The 17,029-nt window shown below is 41.1% G+C and overlaps 1 protein-coding gene across 1 annotated transcript in view; it reads left to right on the forward strand.

Annotated features, from left to right (window-relative positions):
- Positions 1-12,422: 12,422 nt before the first annotated feature.
- The window catches only part of MDGA1 (MAM domain containing glycosylphosphatidylinositol anchor 1), an 802,309-nt gene continuing 797,702 nt past the window's right edge, over positions 12,423-17,029 (forward strand). The window contains exon 1 of the mRNA XM_053712693.1: positions 12,423-13,342. Within this exon, the coding sequence (XP_053568668.1) occupies positions 13,273-13,342 (70 nt within the window). The 5' untranslated portion in view covers positions 12,423-13,272. The remainder of the gene's footprint in view (positions 13,343-17,029) is intronic.

A 17,029-nucleotide genomic window follows, 5' to 3' on the forward strand; every position in this document is an offset into this window, starting at 1 on the left:
ATGGACTGCACTGTCATATCCTAGATGTCCAATGTTCAAACTTGTATTTTTCTACTTAGTGTATCGTATATCAGACTGGGGGCTAAAGTATCAGAGTCCCACTGTAGTGCCTCAGTAACACTCAGCAAACATTGATATGGCAGCTGTTCCAATAGTAGTGTTCTCATTCACATATTCTAATATCAGGGATCCGCAGCAGCGGTATTCAATCCCTGTTTAGCCGGTCACGCCTCCTTCATATAGTCAAGATAAAAGTATATAATAACGTTTACCGTAATTCTTGTGTGGTATCTCCGTTGACTATCAGGATAAAGCCCTCTAGACAACCTGTTTCTCTGTTGTGGCGTGTCTGCATCCATCGGCTTCAGTGCCCTCACACACCCCGCTCAGCTCCGCTCCACAACAAACCCAATAGGCTCCTCCCAGTACTCCATAAAAACATACAAAAAATAATCCAAGAAAGTCCAGGCTCAAGCAGACAGGAAGGAATAGAACCCAGCAGCAATTAAAACATCAAAAAGTGTATTAATAATTCTTAAAAATAGGCAGACTCCATACAAAAAATGTGAGCAATAAAAACAAAGTCTGACCGATTTTGGTCAATCAGACCGTAGTCATAGACATAAAATAACAGGTAACAGGTGTACACTATCTCTCCTCCTATTGGAGGTACCTTAACTATGCTCACAATATTTAACCCTTAAGTTCACATAGTGACCTGGGATGAATAGATCAATCACGTATCATAAGTTAACCACTTTTTTCAATCTAGTAATACGAGCAGTACATATATATCTCAGGATAAATAATACTTCCCTCAATACTAAATCCTACTGTATATGTATTTATGAAAAATTTATAAGTATACAAGTGACTAAAGATAGATAAATGGACAAATATTATATGTGATGGAACAAACAGTATCCAACAAGTGTTATATGTGATGGAAGCAAGAATATATATTTTTTTATATATAGGTCAGATACTACCCTCAAACACCTTTTATACACCTTTAAGGCATGAGAAGGAGGAGGGGGATTTTTATATTAGAACCTCAAAGAAGTTGCAACAAAGATGTACCAAGACCACAGACCCCCAGAGTACAGTAATAATATTTACTACATAAGGGTTGTGCAATAATTTGGAAATTAGGAGGTGTGCAGCCTCCAGGGACCTAAGGAATCCAGCCATGCAAAAGGGGATATGTGTAATCCTATTACTATGGATCTAAGCCTACATGACTATGGTAATATTAAGTTTTGTAAACCTCTATCGAAAAAATCCTAATTAAGGAAAAATTCCCATGCTACTAGTTGAAGCAATCATAAGTCTAGAGCTTTGATGGGTATAATTATGTGTATATAGGGGTAAAGAAGGTTTACAGCAATGAATGATAACAAAGGAAGCACATTTGCTCACTAGAACTTACACGTTAATAGAGTCCCTGGCAATAGGCTCTAAATACAATTTATATCATCTATGCCATTGCCAATAGTTAATAATGTCAAACTCTGATTTGAATCCTCTAGGTAGCAGGCTACTGAGTTTATGTATCCAGTAAATCTCCTGTCTGGAGAGTATCTGGAACTTGTCCCCCCCCCCCCCCCCTCTGGGGGGTTTGACAATCTGCACGATAGCCTGCCACCTAAAGGACCCAATATCTGCATTGTGAACTTTGAGAAAATGCTTGGATAATGCTGACACTGCTCGATCATTGGTAATGTAAGAGAAGTGTTCCTTGATACGGGTCCCCACCTCCCTTGTGGTTCTCCCTACATATTGTCGGGAACATGCTGTACATTCTAACAGGTATACTACTTATTTGTTACCACATTTTACACAACCTTTAGTTTCAAAAACCTCTGATGAGGTAGCCAAAACAAATGTGGTGGATATGTTAATGTGGTCACAAGACCTACAGGACCTTTTGCCACACTTGAATGTTCCTTTAAAGTGTAGCCAAGAGTTCTTCCGCTCTTCTTCCCTAAGTAGGCTAATATTTTCCTAGGGACCAATTTCATTTGTATATAAGTTGCATCCATCATTTATGACATCATGCAACAATTTATCACTTCGCAAAATGGGTTTTGCACGTTGCACACCTGATGGTATTGATTAGAATATGCTGTAACTAAGGTAGGTTTAGCTTAAGTTCCAAGGCCCCATTTTTGGTTCTTGTTTTTAGACTCAAGCTGTTGAGCTCTATCCATTTGGTTCACTTCTCAATATGCTCTCTTCACCAGTTTATTGGGATAATGCCTAACTCATAAACGCTTACTGAGGTCCTCACTCCCTCTCTGGAAGTCTCCATCGAGTGTGCAATAGCGTCTAACTCACATGAACAGACCTTTTGCAATTCCCTTAAAGACATGCCCAGGATGACTACTACGGGCATGCAAAAGGGAGTTCCCTGAGATGTTTCCTGTAGAGAGTTGAGAGGATCCTCTTAGACTGATAATCCAAGGTTAGAGTGACATCTAGATAGCTGATGGATGTTTTATGCCACTCAAAAGTGAACTTTAACCCAACTTTGTTATCATTCAGGTAATCCACACAGTCTTGAGCTTGTGGTTGATCAGAGGACCAGATGATCAGCAGATCATCAATGTATCTCATATATTTGATGAAATGCTGAGAGAACCTATTGCCATCTCCATAGACGTGGAACTGCTCCCACCACCCCATAAAGAGGTTGGCATAGGAGGGGGCAAATTTTATCCCCATCGTCTGGCCGATAGACATCAGAAAATTTAAAGAAATTATGTTGTAATAGGAACTCAATAGCTCTGACAACAAAATCTTTATCTGGTATATTTGTCCAAAAAGAAAGTGACAACTTGAACACCATAATTATGGGGTAGCGTAGAGTACAGGGAGACCACAACAATCGTGATCCAACTATATTCAGATTCCCATTCAATTTTTTTCCAATTTAGACAACGTGTGAATAGTGTCACGCAAGTAACTGGGCAGACGTTGTACCAAAGGCTGAAGAAATTGGTCCACCCATTTGGAGAGTGGCCAATGCCCGCAAAAATGGGTCTACCTTGTACACTGATGAGGCTTTTGTGAACCTTTGGAAAATGATGGAAGATGGGCATCACAGGGCTGTCTACCATGAGACAATCAAAAGTTTGTTTATCTATGATGTCCATCTCCAATCCATTGTTCAAGAGTTCCCTCAGTATATACTTATATTGTAAGGTTGGATCCCACGACAATGGTGTATATGCTTCAGGATCCCCCAACTGTCTCAAAGCCTCATCAATGTACATGTTCCTGTCCAAAACAACTATACTTCTGCCCTTGTCTGATTGTATAATCACAATTTGTTTATTGTTTTGGAGATCGGTATTAGCCTCCCTTTCTCTCCTCAACAGGTTAGAGGCATTTCCAACTTGGGATTTAGAGAGAAGAGTAAGATCCTCCACAACTCTCTTTTGGAATACCTCTAAACTTTTGCCTCTAGCCTGTAAAGGGTAGAAATTAGAAGTGAACTTCCATTTGTGTGAGATATTTCTATTGGTACCGATAGCACATAATTCCCCCTCAATATTGGACAAGTCTTCTAAGTTGGTAAGAGTACAAATATAAACAAAGGTCATATCGTCATAGTTTAACGTTAGTTGTGACATATTAGTACCAGTCCTCACTATAGACTTGGCCCCTGAGAAGAATTTCCTAAGTGTTAGGTCCCTCACAAGCCTATTCACATTTAAGATGGTCTGGAAAAGGTCAAAGTTACATGTAGGGTACAAATCCCAGACCATAGCTTAGAACTTTCCTCTCAAGGTCCGAAATGTTGTAATTAATGCTACTGGTATTTGTGTCTCTGTGCATTCCTGCTGTCCCTCACGAGGTACCTCTGCTGTTCCATATCGGGCACTTTGGTTCTCTGTGGATTTCCACCCCCCCCCCCTTCTGGGTCGTGTCGGGGGCCCACTGAAAAACCTGTGAGCAATCTGTTAGTATCTGATTCCAAAGCTCTATAAAGTCCAAGTTCTTAATGTCATAGGTGGGGAACTTATTAATGTAAAGTCCCCTAGGTACCATTTTCATAGTAAAGTATTTAGATAGTATCCACTTGTCCCAAGTAAGCTTTTGCTCCTTCTTTTTTATAAGTCCCCCAGCTTGGTGTTAGCTACATCTTGTTCGAAAACGTCTTCCAATTCAAGTAAATCTAAATCTTCATTGTGCGTCTCTTTAAGGGAATAGAAGGAGTCAGTCACTGCCATGTTATCCATAGTGATGAGTTTAAATGAAGCAAGTATCCGGATTCAAACAGTAACCCTGTACTTAACAAAAATGGCTTATCAGTCGATGTCTTAATTGCTGCTGGATTCTATTCCTTCCTGTCTGCTTGAGCCTGGACGTTCTTGGATTATTTTTTGTATATATAGATTATAGTTCCAATGATTTTCATGTTGTAGAAGGACTTTGTCTAGTTCACAAATGATACCAGCAACCACTCAGCAAATTGCGTACATATCAATCATGATGTGGGGGTTCCCATTATAGTGTGTATATAGCAGTCACATGCAGTAAGTGTTCCCATTATAGTGTGTATATAGCAGTCACATGCAGTAAGTGTTCCCATTATAGTGTGTATATAGCAGTCACACGCAGTAAGTGCTCCCATTATAGTGTGTATGTAGCAGTCACATGCAGTAGGTGTTCTCATTATAGTGTGTATATAGCAGTCACACGCAGTAAGTGCTCCCATTATAGTGTGTATGTAGCAGTCACATGCAGTAGGTATTCTCATTATAGTGTGTATATAGCAGTCACACGCAGTAGGTGTTCCCATTATAGTGTGTATATAGCAGTCACACGCAGTAAGTGCTCCCATTATATTGTGTATATAGCAGTCACATGCAGTAAGTGTTCCCATTATAGTGTGTATATAACAGTCACATGCAGTAAGTGCTCCCATAATAGTGTGTATATAGCAGTCACATGCAGTAGGTGTTCCCATTATAGTGTGTATATAGCAGTCACATGCAGTAAGTGTTCCCATTATAGTGTGTATATAGCAGTCACATGCAGTAGGTGTTCCCATTATAGTGTGTAAATAGCAGTCACACGCAGTAGGTGTTCCCATTATAGTGTGTATACAGCAGTCACAAGCAGTAGGTGTTCCCATTATAGTGTGTATATAGCAGTCACATGCAGTAGGTGTTCCCATTATAGTGTGTATATAGCAGTCACATGCAGTAAGTGTTCCCATTATAGTGTGTATATAGCAGTCACACGCAGTAGGTGTTCCCATTATAGTGTGTATATAGCAGTCACACGCAGTAGGTGTTCCCATTATAGTGTGTATATAGTAGTCACATGCAGTAGGTCTTCCCATTATAGTGTGTATATAGCAGTCACACACAGTAGGTGTTCCCATTATAGTGTGTATATAGCAGTCACAAGCAGTAGGTGTTCCCATTATAGTGTGTATATAGCAGTCACAAGCAGTAGGTGTTCCCATTATACTGTGTATATAGCAGTCACATGCAGTAGGTGTTCCCATTATAGTGTGTATATAGCAGTCACACGCAGTAGGTGTTCCCATTATAATGTGTATATAGCAGTCACATGCAGTAAGTGTTCCCATTATAGCGTGTATATAGCAGTCACACGCAGTAGGTGTTCCTATTATAGTGTGTATATAGCAGTCACACGCAGTAGGTGCTCCCATTATAGTGAGTATATAGCAGTAACACGCAGTAGGTGTGCCCATTATAGTGTGTATATAGCAGTCACACACAGTAGGTGTTCCCATTATAGTGTGTATATAGCAGTCACATGCAGTAGGTGCTCCCATTATAGTGTGTATATAGCAGTCACATGCAGTAGGTGTTCCCATTATAATGTGTATATAGCAGTCACAAACAGAAGATGTTCCCATTATAGTGTGTATATAGCAGTCACATGCAGTAGGTGCTCCCATTATAGTGTTTATATACCAGTCACACACAGTTGGTGTTCCCATTATAGTGTGTATATAGCAGTCACATGCAGTAGGTGCTCCCATTATAGTGTGTATATAGCAGTCACACGCAGAAGGTGTTCCCATTATAGTGTGTATATAGCAGTCACACGCAGAAGGTGTTCCCATTATAGTGTGTATATAGCAGTCACACGCAGAAGGTGTTCCCATTATAGTGTGTATATAGCAGTCACACGCAGTAGGTGCTCCCATTATAGTGTGTATATAGCAGTCACATGCAGTAGGTGCTCCCATTATAGTGTGTATGTAGCAGTCACATGCAGTAGGTGTTCTCATTATAGTGTGTATATAGCAGTCACACGCAGTAGGTGTTCCCATTATAGTGTGTATATAGCAGTCACACGCAGTAAGTGCTCCCATTATATTGTGTATATAGCAGTCACATGCAGTAAGTGTTCCCATTATAGTGTGTATATAACAGTCACACGCAGTAAGTGCTCCCATTATAGTGTGTATATAGCAGTCACATGCAGTAGGTGTTCCCATTATAGTGTGTATATAGCAGTCACATGCAGTAGGCGTTCCCATTATAGTGTGTATATAGCAGTCACAAGCAGTAGGTGTTCCCATTATACTGCGTATATAGCAGTCACACGCAGTAGGTGTTCCCATTATAGTGTGTATATAGCAGTCACACGCAGTAGGTGTTCCCATTATAATGTGTATATAGCAGTCACATGCAGTAAGTGTTCCCATTATAGAGTGTATATAGCAGTCACACGCAGTAGGTGTTCCTATTATAGTGTGTATATAGCAGTCACACGCAGTAGGTGCTCCCATTATAGTGAGTATATAGCAGTAACACGCAGTAGGTGTGTCCATTATAGTGTGTATATAGCAGTCACACGCAGTAGGTGTTCCCATTATAGTGTGTATATAGCAGTCACATGCAGTAGGTGCTCCCATTATAGTGTGTATATAGCAGTCACATGCAGTAGGTGTTCCCATTATAATGTGTATATAGCAGTCACACACAGAAGGTGTTCCCATTATAGTGTGTATTAAGCAGTCACATGCAGTAGGTGCTCCCATTATAGTGTGTATATACCAGTCACACACAGTTGGTGTTCCCATTATAGTGTGTATATAGCAGTCACATGCAGTAGGTGCTCCCATTATAGTGTGTATATAGCAGTCACACGCAGAAGGTGTTCCCATTATAGTGTGTATATAGCAGTCACACGCAGAAGGTGTTCCCATTAAAGTGTGTATATAGCAGTCACACACAGTAGGTGATCCCATTATAGTGTGTATATAGCAGTCACACGCAGTAGGTGTTCCCATTATAGTGTGTATATAGCAGTCACACGCAGTAAGTGTTCCCATTATAGTGTGTATATAGCAGTCACACGCAGAAGGTGTTCTCATTATAGTGTGTATATAGCAGTCACACGCAGTAGGTGCTCCCATTATAGTGTGTATATAGCAGTCACATGCAGTAGGTGCTCCCATTATAGTGTGTATATAGCAGTCACACGCAGTAGGTGTTCCCATTATAGTGTGTATATAGCAGTCACACGCAGTAAGTGCTGCCATTATAGAGTGTATATAGCAGTCACACGCAGTAGGTGTTCTCATTATAGTGTGTATATAGCAGTCACATGCAGTAGGTGTTCCCATTATAGTGTGTATATAGCAGTCACATGCAGTAGGTGTTCCCATTATAGTGTGTATATAGTAGTCACACGCAGTAGGTGTTCTCATTATAATGTGTATATAGCAGTCACACGCAGTAGGTGTTCCCATTATAATGTGTATATAGCAGTCACACGCAGTAGGTGTTCTCATTATAGTGTGTATATAGTAGTCACACGCAGTAGTGTTCTCATTATAATGTGTATATAGCAGTCACATGCAGTAGGTGTTCTCATTATAGTGTGTATATAGCAGTCACATGCAGTAGGTGTTCTCAGTATAATGTGTATATAGCAGTCACATGCAGTAGGTGTTCTCATTATAGTGTGTATATAGCAGTCACACGCAGTAGGTGTTCCCATTATAGTGTGTATATAGCAGTCACACGCAGTAGGTGTTCTCATTATAATGTGTATATAGCAGTCACATGCAGTAGGTGTTCTCATTATAGTGTGTATATAGCAGTCACACGCAGTAGGTGTTGCCATTATAGTGTGTATATAGCAGTCACACGCAGTAGGTGTTCCCATTATAGTGTGTATATAGCAGTCACACGCAGTAGGTGTTCTCATTCTAATGTGTATATAGCAGTCACACGCAGTAGGTGTTCTCATTATAGTGTGTATATACCAGTCACACACAGTGGGTGGTTCCTTATACAATGCCATCCACTTGTCCAGCCCATATGCGTGTTCCCATTATAGTGTGCATATAGCAGTCACACGCAGTAGGTGTTCCCATTATAGTGTGTATATAGCAGTCACATGCAGTAGGTGTTCCCATTATAGTGTGTATATAGCAGTCACACGCAGTAGGTGTTCCCTTTATAATTTGTATATAGCAGTCACACGCAGTAGGTGTTCCCATTATAGTGTATATAGCAGTCACACGCAGTAGGTGTTCCCATTATAGTGTGTATATAGCAGTCACATGCAGTAGGTGTTCCCATTATAGTGTGTATTTAGCAGTCACATGCAGTAGGTGTTCCCATTATAGTGTGTATATAGCAGTCACATGCAGTAGGTGTTCCCATTATAGTGTGTATATAGCAGTCACATGCAGTAGGTGTTCCCATTATAGTGTGTATAAAGCAGTCACACGCAGTAGGTGTTCCCATTATAGTGTGTATAAAGCAGTCACACGCAGTAGGTGTTCCCATTATAGTGTGTATATAGAAGTCACATGCAGTAGGTGTTCCCATTATAGTGTGTATATAGCAGTCACACGCAGTAAGTGCTCCCATTATAGAGTGTATATAGCAGTCACACGCAGTAGGTGTTCTCATTATAGTGTGTATATAGCAGTCACATGCAGTAGGTGCTCTCATTATAGTGTGTATATAGCAGTCACATGCAGTAGGTGTTCCCATTATAGTGTGTATATAGCAGTCACATGCAGTAGGTGTTCCCATTATAGTGTGTATAGAGTAGTCACACGCAGTAGGTGTTCTCATTATAATGTGTATATAGCAGTCACACGCAGTAGGTGTTCCCATTATAATGTGTATATAGCAGTCACACGCAGTAGGTGTTCTCATTATAGTGTGTATATAGTAGTCACACGCAGTACGTGTTCTCATTATAATGTGTATATAGCAGTCACATGCAGTAGGTGTTCTCATTATAGTGTGTATATAGCAGTCACATGCAGTAAGTGTTCTCATTATAATGTGTATATAGCAGTCACATGCAGTAGGTGTTCTCATTATAGTGTGTATATAGCAGTCACACGCAGTAGGTGTTCCCATTATAGTGTGTATATAGCAGTCACACGCAGTAGGTGTTCTCATTATAATGTGTATATAGCAGTCACATGCAGTAGGTGTTCTCATTATAGTGTGTATATAGCAGTCACACGCAGTAGGTGTTCCCATTATAGTGTGTATATAGCAGTCACACGCAGTACGTGTTCCCATTATAGTGTGTATATAGCAGTCACATGCAGTAGGTGTTCCCATTATAGTGTGTATATAGCAGTCACACGCAGTAGGTGTTCCCATTATAGTGTGTATATAGCAGTCACACGCAGTAGGTGTTCTCATTATAATGTGTATATAGCAGTCACACGCAGTAGGTGTTCTCATTATAGTGTGTATATAGCAGTCGCATGCAGTAGGTGTTCTCATTATAATTTGTATATAGCAGTCACATGCAGTAGGTGTTCTCATTATAGTGTGTATATAGCAGTCACATGCAGTAGGTGTTCTCATTATAGTGTGTATATAGCAGTCACATGCAGTAGGTGTTCCCATTATAGTGTGTATATAGCAGTCACACGCAGTAGGTGTTCTTATTATAATGTGTATATACCAGTCACACACAGTGGGTGGTTCCTTGTACAATGCCATCCTCTTGTCCAGCCCATATGCGTGTTTTGCTCAAGTTACAGTCCAATGCCAGCACTGGGCCAGCAAAACAAGCAGTAGGGGAAGGATCCCTTCTCATCCGACAGCAGCAGCAGCAGCACACTAACTAAGGGAATGCTTCTACTTTACATAAACATGGCGGCCCTCAGAGGCGCACACCCGAGGTTTTCTATTTACCATATTATACAGTGTTAACCGAGCTTTGACTCTGCTCTGTGCTTGCATTATATACACACCAGGCAGGCGGGCAGCATTTGCTCTGCACCAGTGACTGGCATAGCGGGTCACTCATGACCTTGTACAGGCAAAGTGTCTGGTTTCCTGATGCTAATATATCTTTGTTAACTAACATTACCAGCTGATTACATTAACCAGTAGTTTACGCTCTATATGTATTTGCTTGATATATCCACTATAGTCTCAGTGCAGTATGGATTAAAAGTGCTTCTGTCAGATGCTTCTATTGTGAGTATATTTGAGTAGAAACACTGATGTCACTGTGAGTAGTAATTGCACTGTCAGTGTAGCATTATTTTATTTCTCTTGTAAGGGATGTCCCCTCACCCTGCTCTTATTTTGACTCTCATGCATGCTTTGTAAAAAAATGCGTGCCCCCTTGTGAAAAAAAAAATGCCCCCCCCCCCCCCCCATTTCATTTGTTCTGGAGCCGAGTCTGTCTGGCACACAAGTAGATTTGGGACATGAAGCTATTCTGTACTGACATTAGCCATGTATAAAGCACAGTGACTTCATCTACTGACACACAAGCAAATCCAGGACACAGACCCTTTATAAAGTGGCAATGTAGGCCTCTCACTTCCCACACACAGAAAATACTCTGGAAAAGTTCTGTTGACTTTAACAAACATATAGGGCATAAAGCAATATTGTGTTGCTAATTAGGCAGTAACTTTAAGATACACTGAGCTAAAAATACAATGAAACAAGTTGGGATACAGACATAGCAAGGTGCTGACAGAAGATGATATCTAATAGAAATTGCTTCCCTCTGGGTACATACAAGTTCATGGGTCATGTTTCTGATAGCTACCTTCTCCTAACAGATACTTGTGGGATTCATAGCCACCTTCTACAGACAAGAACATGTGTTTTTAAAAAACGATCCATTCTTAATTGACAAAAAAAAAGTAAATCTGAGAGATGAAGATTAAAAAAAAAAAAAAATCACACACAAACTAAAAAGATAATATTTGGGGAAGAGAGTCCCACCCAGCAACCAAACAGAATACAGCACACTGAGCACAAGCTTGTGAGAAACATCTGGAATACAGAGATAGCCCCTAATAAAAAGTATACATGCAACACAAACACGTCTAAATCAAATACAACATTTATCAAATAAACGAATCTTAAATACACTTTACTAACAGACAAGGATGATATAATGTCAGACACATCTGGAAGACTGAATAACTGTGCTAAATAATATATAAAAATAAGTTACTTGCTAACAGACATTGTAGAATTCTGAGGTTGTCTTTGCTTTTAGAGAGCCCTATCTGGGAAGCCACCCTCAGCTGATAAACACATCTGTTTTAAGTGTTCTGCCTGGCTGACAGGCTCATCTGAAATTCAAAGCTTTCCTTTACTGAAAGGGAAACACATCTGGAATTCAGTGCCAGCCTTCTCTAACAGACACAATTCTGGAAATAGGAACAAATTCCTATTCTAGACGAAAACATAGTTTCCTGGTGGCCAGACACATCTAGAATTCCTTGCTATACTTTTTGTCTCCCAAAAGGGCACATCTGGAATTCAGTGCGAGCACCTGCAGACAGGCATAGACCACAAGCACCCTATGCTAACATAAGGCACATCTGGAATATAAGACTATCTTTTACTGACTCTAGCAGCAGACACCCACAGAGGGTGAAGCTTGTGAAGACATAGCTGGCTGTCTCTGGATACTCTGCACCGGAGCAAGAAACAGACCTTGTTCCCAGGATTCTCAGAAATATATCTCTGGTGCTGCATTCAGACACGTCCCTGTAAGCTTTATTTTATATTGAGAGAGAGAGAGAAGAAATATATAGTGAGAGGAGGAGAGATGCAAGCTGTCCCTCTTTTCCAATGCCAAGGCTGTATATCCCCTAATTGGTCCTGTGGGAGGCAGGGAATTTGGGCAGTAGGCTGGGCTCCTCCAGAACTGAAGTCGTTTAATTGGTCCTCTGTTTTTTCATATAAACTGGAGGGGAATCAAACAGGAGAGTGGGAGCTGGGGAGGAAGACAGGAAACAGCACAACTTGGAGCAGCTGGATGTGACAGAGGAGCCTTTGCCCAGGACCAGTGCTATTAACCCTTTCTGCAGGATCAGGCGAGCTTGCTGGATAATAAGAGACCATTGTAAGGTTCTGGGGTATCTGCGCAGCAGGGAAATAATCACTTGGAGAAACGGTGCACTTATATGCTTTACACTCTATAGAGGGATGAGGTCCCAAACTCACGCGTCTGAAGCTGTCTGAGATTTGGCAGGAGCACAGCAGGTGGTGGATGGGTCTAATATTTTGGAAACCTCAGTTAAAGGGAAGAGATTATACGTCCCATTGAGGGATCTGTATGACCCAGTGCTCTGGGTCTCTGCCAGGTCTGCCTGTTTGGTGCAGATGTCTTCTCACTAAAGAGCTCCTGGTGAGGAGTGAAGGCATCAGACGAACTTGTGTGCAGGAGGAGGAGGAGGAAGAGGGCAGCCTGATCCCACCCTCCTCTTACCCCAGTCCCTCTCACAGCCCATCTGTGTCACACACCCTCAGCCAGGGGGCAGCTACCAGAGCGCATTAGCCAGGGGGCAGCTACCAGACCCCATCAGCCAGGGGGCAGCTACCAGAGCGCATCAGCCAGGGGGCTGCACTTTGCTGCACTTCACTTTGGTCTCACTTCAGGGGATATCTCAGCTTCAATCAACAACCAGGCAGCAGGTTGTGGGAATAGAGCACCTTGCTGGGACCCTTCAGTACTTACTGCCGGAGCCAGGACCTGCACTATCTGGCCGGACCTTGGATCCAACACCTCTTGCTTGTAACCCTCATCCCTAGCGGAGCGTTGCCCTGGATTTACCCTCCTTACTGTGGTTCTCAGGATACAGTCCCAGCTCGTTGTTTTCACGCGGATTTTACGTGTTTGTGGAGTGATTTTGTTGCGGAGCTTGGAGCGTGGTGTCTGGTCTTCACTTACCGGCTGAGGCGCACGGTTCCCGGCGGAGCTGCAGAGCTCGCCCCGTTGTGTGCTTTGGGGATGCATCATCGGAGCTGAATGATGGAGGTTTTGTGGCTTCTGATCCTCACTGTTATTCTGAAAGACTGCTGGTCACAGGGAGTGTACGGTAAGTCTGGGCATGTACTGTGCTCACCACTGGCATAACAGAAGGGTGCTCACAGACAAGGCTGACACACTGAGCTGTGGGCATATAATCATTTAGAGGCCCCCAGGAAATGATGGAGGGGCACATGGCACCTGTATCTCTTGTATCGAGTCCCTAGGTAGTTTGTAATGGCACCTAGTAATGGGGCATACACAGTTGCACCCAATATTTGGTTCACTAGTGGTGCAAGATAAGGTTGAGGAGCTATAGAGGGCTGTTTTGACAGATAAGGATACCAGGGTATGATCCATGGGCACATATGACTGGCACAATAACCTATTGACTAATTCTTTATGCCTAAGTGTATATAAGGCGTGTGCAGGTGTACAGAGAGGCAGAGATGGCACACTCAGCTCTAGGGACTAACCATGGCAGCTTAAACAGAGGGGTACATTGGCCTGGCAAGTTCACCTACAGGGAAAATGATGCCAGGATATATTACTAAGGGTATATAGGTCTGGGAGACTGATTTATGAGGATTATTGATGCCAGGGACTGGAGCTCTGCAGCTGCGAACTGCTTCATCTCAATTTAAAGTAACTATTATGTATTTGATATAAATAGCAAACTATTACTACCTGATATGTGGTGCTATTGAGTAATGGCTTCATGTTGTCATAGTGCTAGTGGTACCCACAGTATTAACAAGTAATTGTCTAAACTCACTTTGTGTAGAAATGATCCAGTGATCACCAGGGCGTAATTAACTTTACCTCCACACTTAGTTCCTTCTCTTTCCCATATAACACAGTTTAGCCTTTCTATAGACCAGTTTATAGCTATCATTAAACTGCAGTATCTGTTCTGCATTGGCTCTGGTCCTACATATTGCTTCCCCATCATGCATTATATTTGTTCTCCCAGAGTCCCCAGTATTTACTGCTATATATGGCTGCCCATTCTGATCCTTCTTTTGTGTCTATTGCCTTTAAACTCGGCATATTTATGTCATATCCCCATTCTCTGTTTCCCGATCCTGTGTGGGTAATGGTAAATATATTTCTTTGTGCTTCTGCAAAGAACTATGCCCACTATATACCAAGCATGCAGCAAATGTGGCATAACACACCCAGGAAAGTCAGCTAGTTAATTATATCCTCCTGTTTAATATACAGTATATGACTACATACAGATCACAAATTATTAGAGCAACAGGTTGTAGCTAGTGAATGTGCAGAATTGTTTTTTATATGGTCAGTCACAGTGTGGGGGAGATGCTACTGTGCATTATATTATGTAATATGTTACTATTGTGCTGTGCTTAAGAAAATATGTAACCTTCTGTAAATTAAGGTATTGCACTACCATGTGCTGGAAAATAACAGCTAGATAGATAGATAGATAGATAGATAGATAGATAGATAGATAGATAGATAGATAGATAGATAAACAGAGAGAGAGAGATAGAGAGAGAGAGAGAGAGAGAGAGAGGAAGAGATAATTAATTACACCAATATTTGGCTATGTTTAAAAAAAAAATGTCCTTTTAAAATAGTTTTTAAAAATCTATTTAGGGTGCACCCTTGCTTGATAATGAGGAATTTAGTGAACAAGTTGTAAATTGTGACAGCACATCCCTGCTTATAAGGATAGTAATGAAAAAGAGAGTGAGATAAAGTGAGAGACGGAAAAAGGAGAGAGAGAGAGAGAGAGAGAAAGGAAGGAAGGAAGGAAGGAAGAGAGAGAAAGAGAGAAAGAGAGAGAAAGAGAGAGAGGAAAAGAGAAAGAGAGAGTGAGAACGAGAGAGATAGAGAGAGAGGGAGGGAGAAAGAAAGAAAGAGAGAAAAAGAGAGAGAAATATAGAGAAAGAGAGAGAGAGAGAGAGAAAGAGAGAGAGAGAGAGAGAGAGAGAGGAAGAGAGAAAAAGAGAGAGAGAAAGGAAGAGAGATATAGAGAGGGAGGGAGAGAGAGAGAGAAAGAAAGAGAGAGAGAGAGAAAGAGAGAGAAGAGAGAGAGAGAGAGAGAGAGAGGGAGAGAGAGAGAGAAAGAAAGAGAGAGAGAGAGAAAGAGAGAGAAGAGAGAGAGAGAGAGAGAGGGAGAGAGAGAGAGAGGAAAAGAGAGAAGAGAGAGAGAGAGAGAGAGAGAGAGAGAGAGAGAGAGAGAGAGAGGAAAAGAGTGAGTGGAGAAATGAAAAAGACACAGATATGAAACCCAAACATAACATTTTGTGATTCAGACAGAGCAGACAATTTTTAAAAAGTTTCTGATTTCCTTCTATAATCAGATTTGCTTCTTTCCCATGGTAGTCTTTATTGGACAGATACCTAGGTAGGCATCTGGGACGTTACATGGCATGACACAGTGCTGCCCTCTAGTGCTCTTGCACAAGGATAACATTCTTGCAAAACTGCTGCCAATAGTGCTCCAGACACGTGCACACTCCTGATCTTATGTCATTTTCAACAAATGATACCAAGAAAATGTGATAATAAAAGTAAATTAAAATTGCTGCTCTGCTTCTGAATTATGAATGACAAATGGTGGCTTCCTGTCCCTTTAAGACTTCTGTCTTTGGGTATAATCCCTTGCTCGGTGTTATATTCGGCACCTCAGGTGTAGATAGTGAAATGCCCCCACTTGTAACACAAAGACATGAAGCTAAATACATGAGGGGTTCTAGTGTATAACATGGTGTGGGTGCTAACAACAGTGGTCACAATGCTAAATATAAAAGGTTCAAGGGGTATAAACCTATTGTGAGTTATTTATTTCTTCTTTCATTTTGATAAAATCCCCTTTTTCTCTCCGCTTGCCTTGAGAAGAGCTCAGGGCTGATGTGGTCTTGGGGTGATACATTAAGGAACGCCAGTGCTCAGCATCCCCCAACACTCCAATAAAAACAGGCATCTAGTGATAGCACATAACTGTGACCATCACAATGCTTTTTAATGCTGGTTTCCTCTGGATCTGCAGTTAAACGTGTAAAGTGACACTATGCAGCGGATATATTTAGATTTGGATTCAGCTTTTTAATAAATCCCAGTAGTTGATATAGATGGCAAAAGTCCGCTGGGATCACACAGAACACTAAGATAGTTTGTGGCACATATTGCCCAAGGTCTGGCTAAACGCTGGTCTGGATCATCACATACAGGCTATTACAGGACACACTTATGCCCTAATATATATGCAGCTCTTTATAGCAACATCTCAAAAACCTACAGCAAATCACAAACTAGATTTGAGAAGAGAAAATTATGTGCTCTTTATTCTTCTTGTATAGAGTCAGTGGATTGTTAAATGATTCCCAGTAAAGAAAAAAAAAATAGCTAAAAGGTGTCACAATGTTGATTAAGGGACAGATTACGAGTTGAGCACAAAATATCTCTTATGCTGAAGCTCTATTTGCTCTCAATTAAATAAAACCAGCACACGATAATGTGCGCTGGAATTAAGAGTTAGGTGCAAGAACAAGAACGCACTTTCATAGGCTGCAATAGGAGCCTTGTTCTCATGCCGTCATACACGGCACAGAACTTAAGCGCAGCAAAGGGGGTAAGTAGCGCAGTGATCGGCAGCAAATATAAATATATATGTACATGCTGAAAAACATATATATATATATATATATATATATATATATATATATATATATATATATATATATATATTAATATGTGGTAGTATATAGACATATTAACACAACTG

Source organism: Bombina bombina, chromosome 4, assembly GCF_027579735.1.
Source record: "Bombina bombina isolate aBomBom1 chromosome 4, aBomBom1.pri, whole genome shotgun sequence".
In the NCBI taxonomy this organism is placed as follows: Eukaryota; Metazoa; Chordata; class Amphibia; order Anura; family Bombinatoridae; genus Bombina; species Bombina bombina.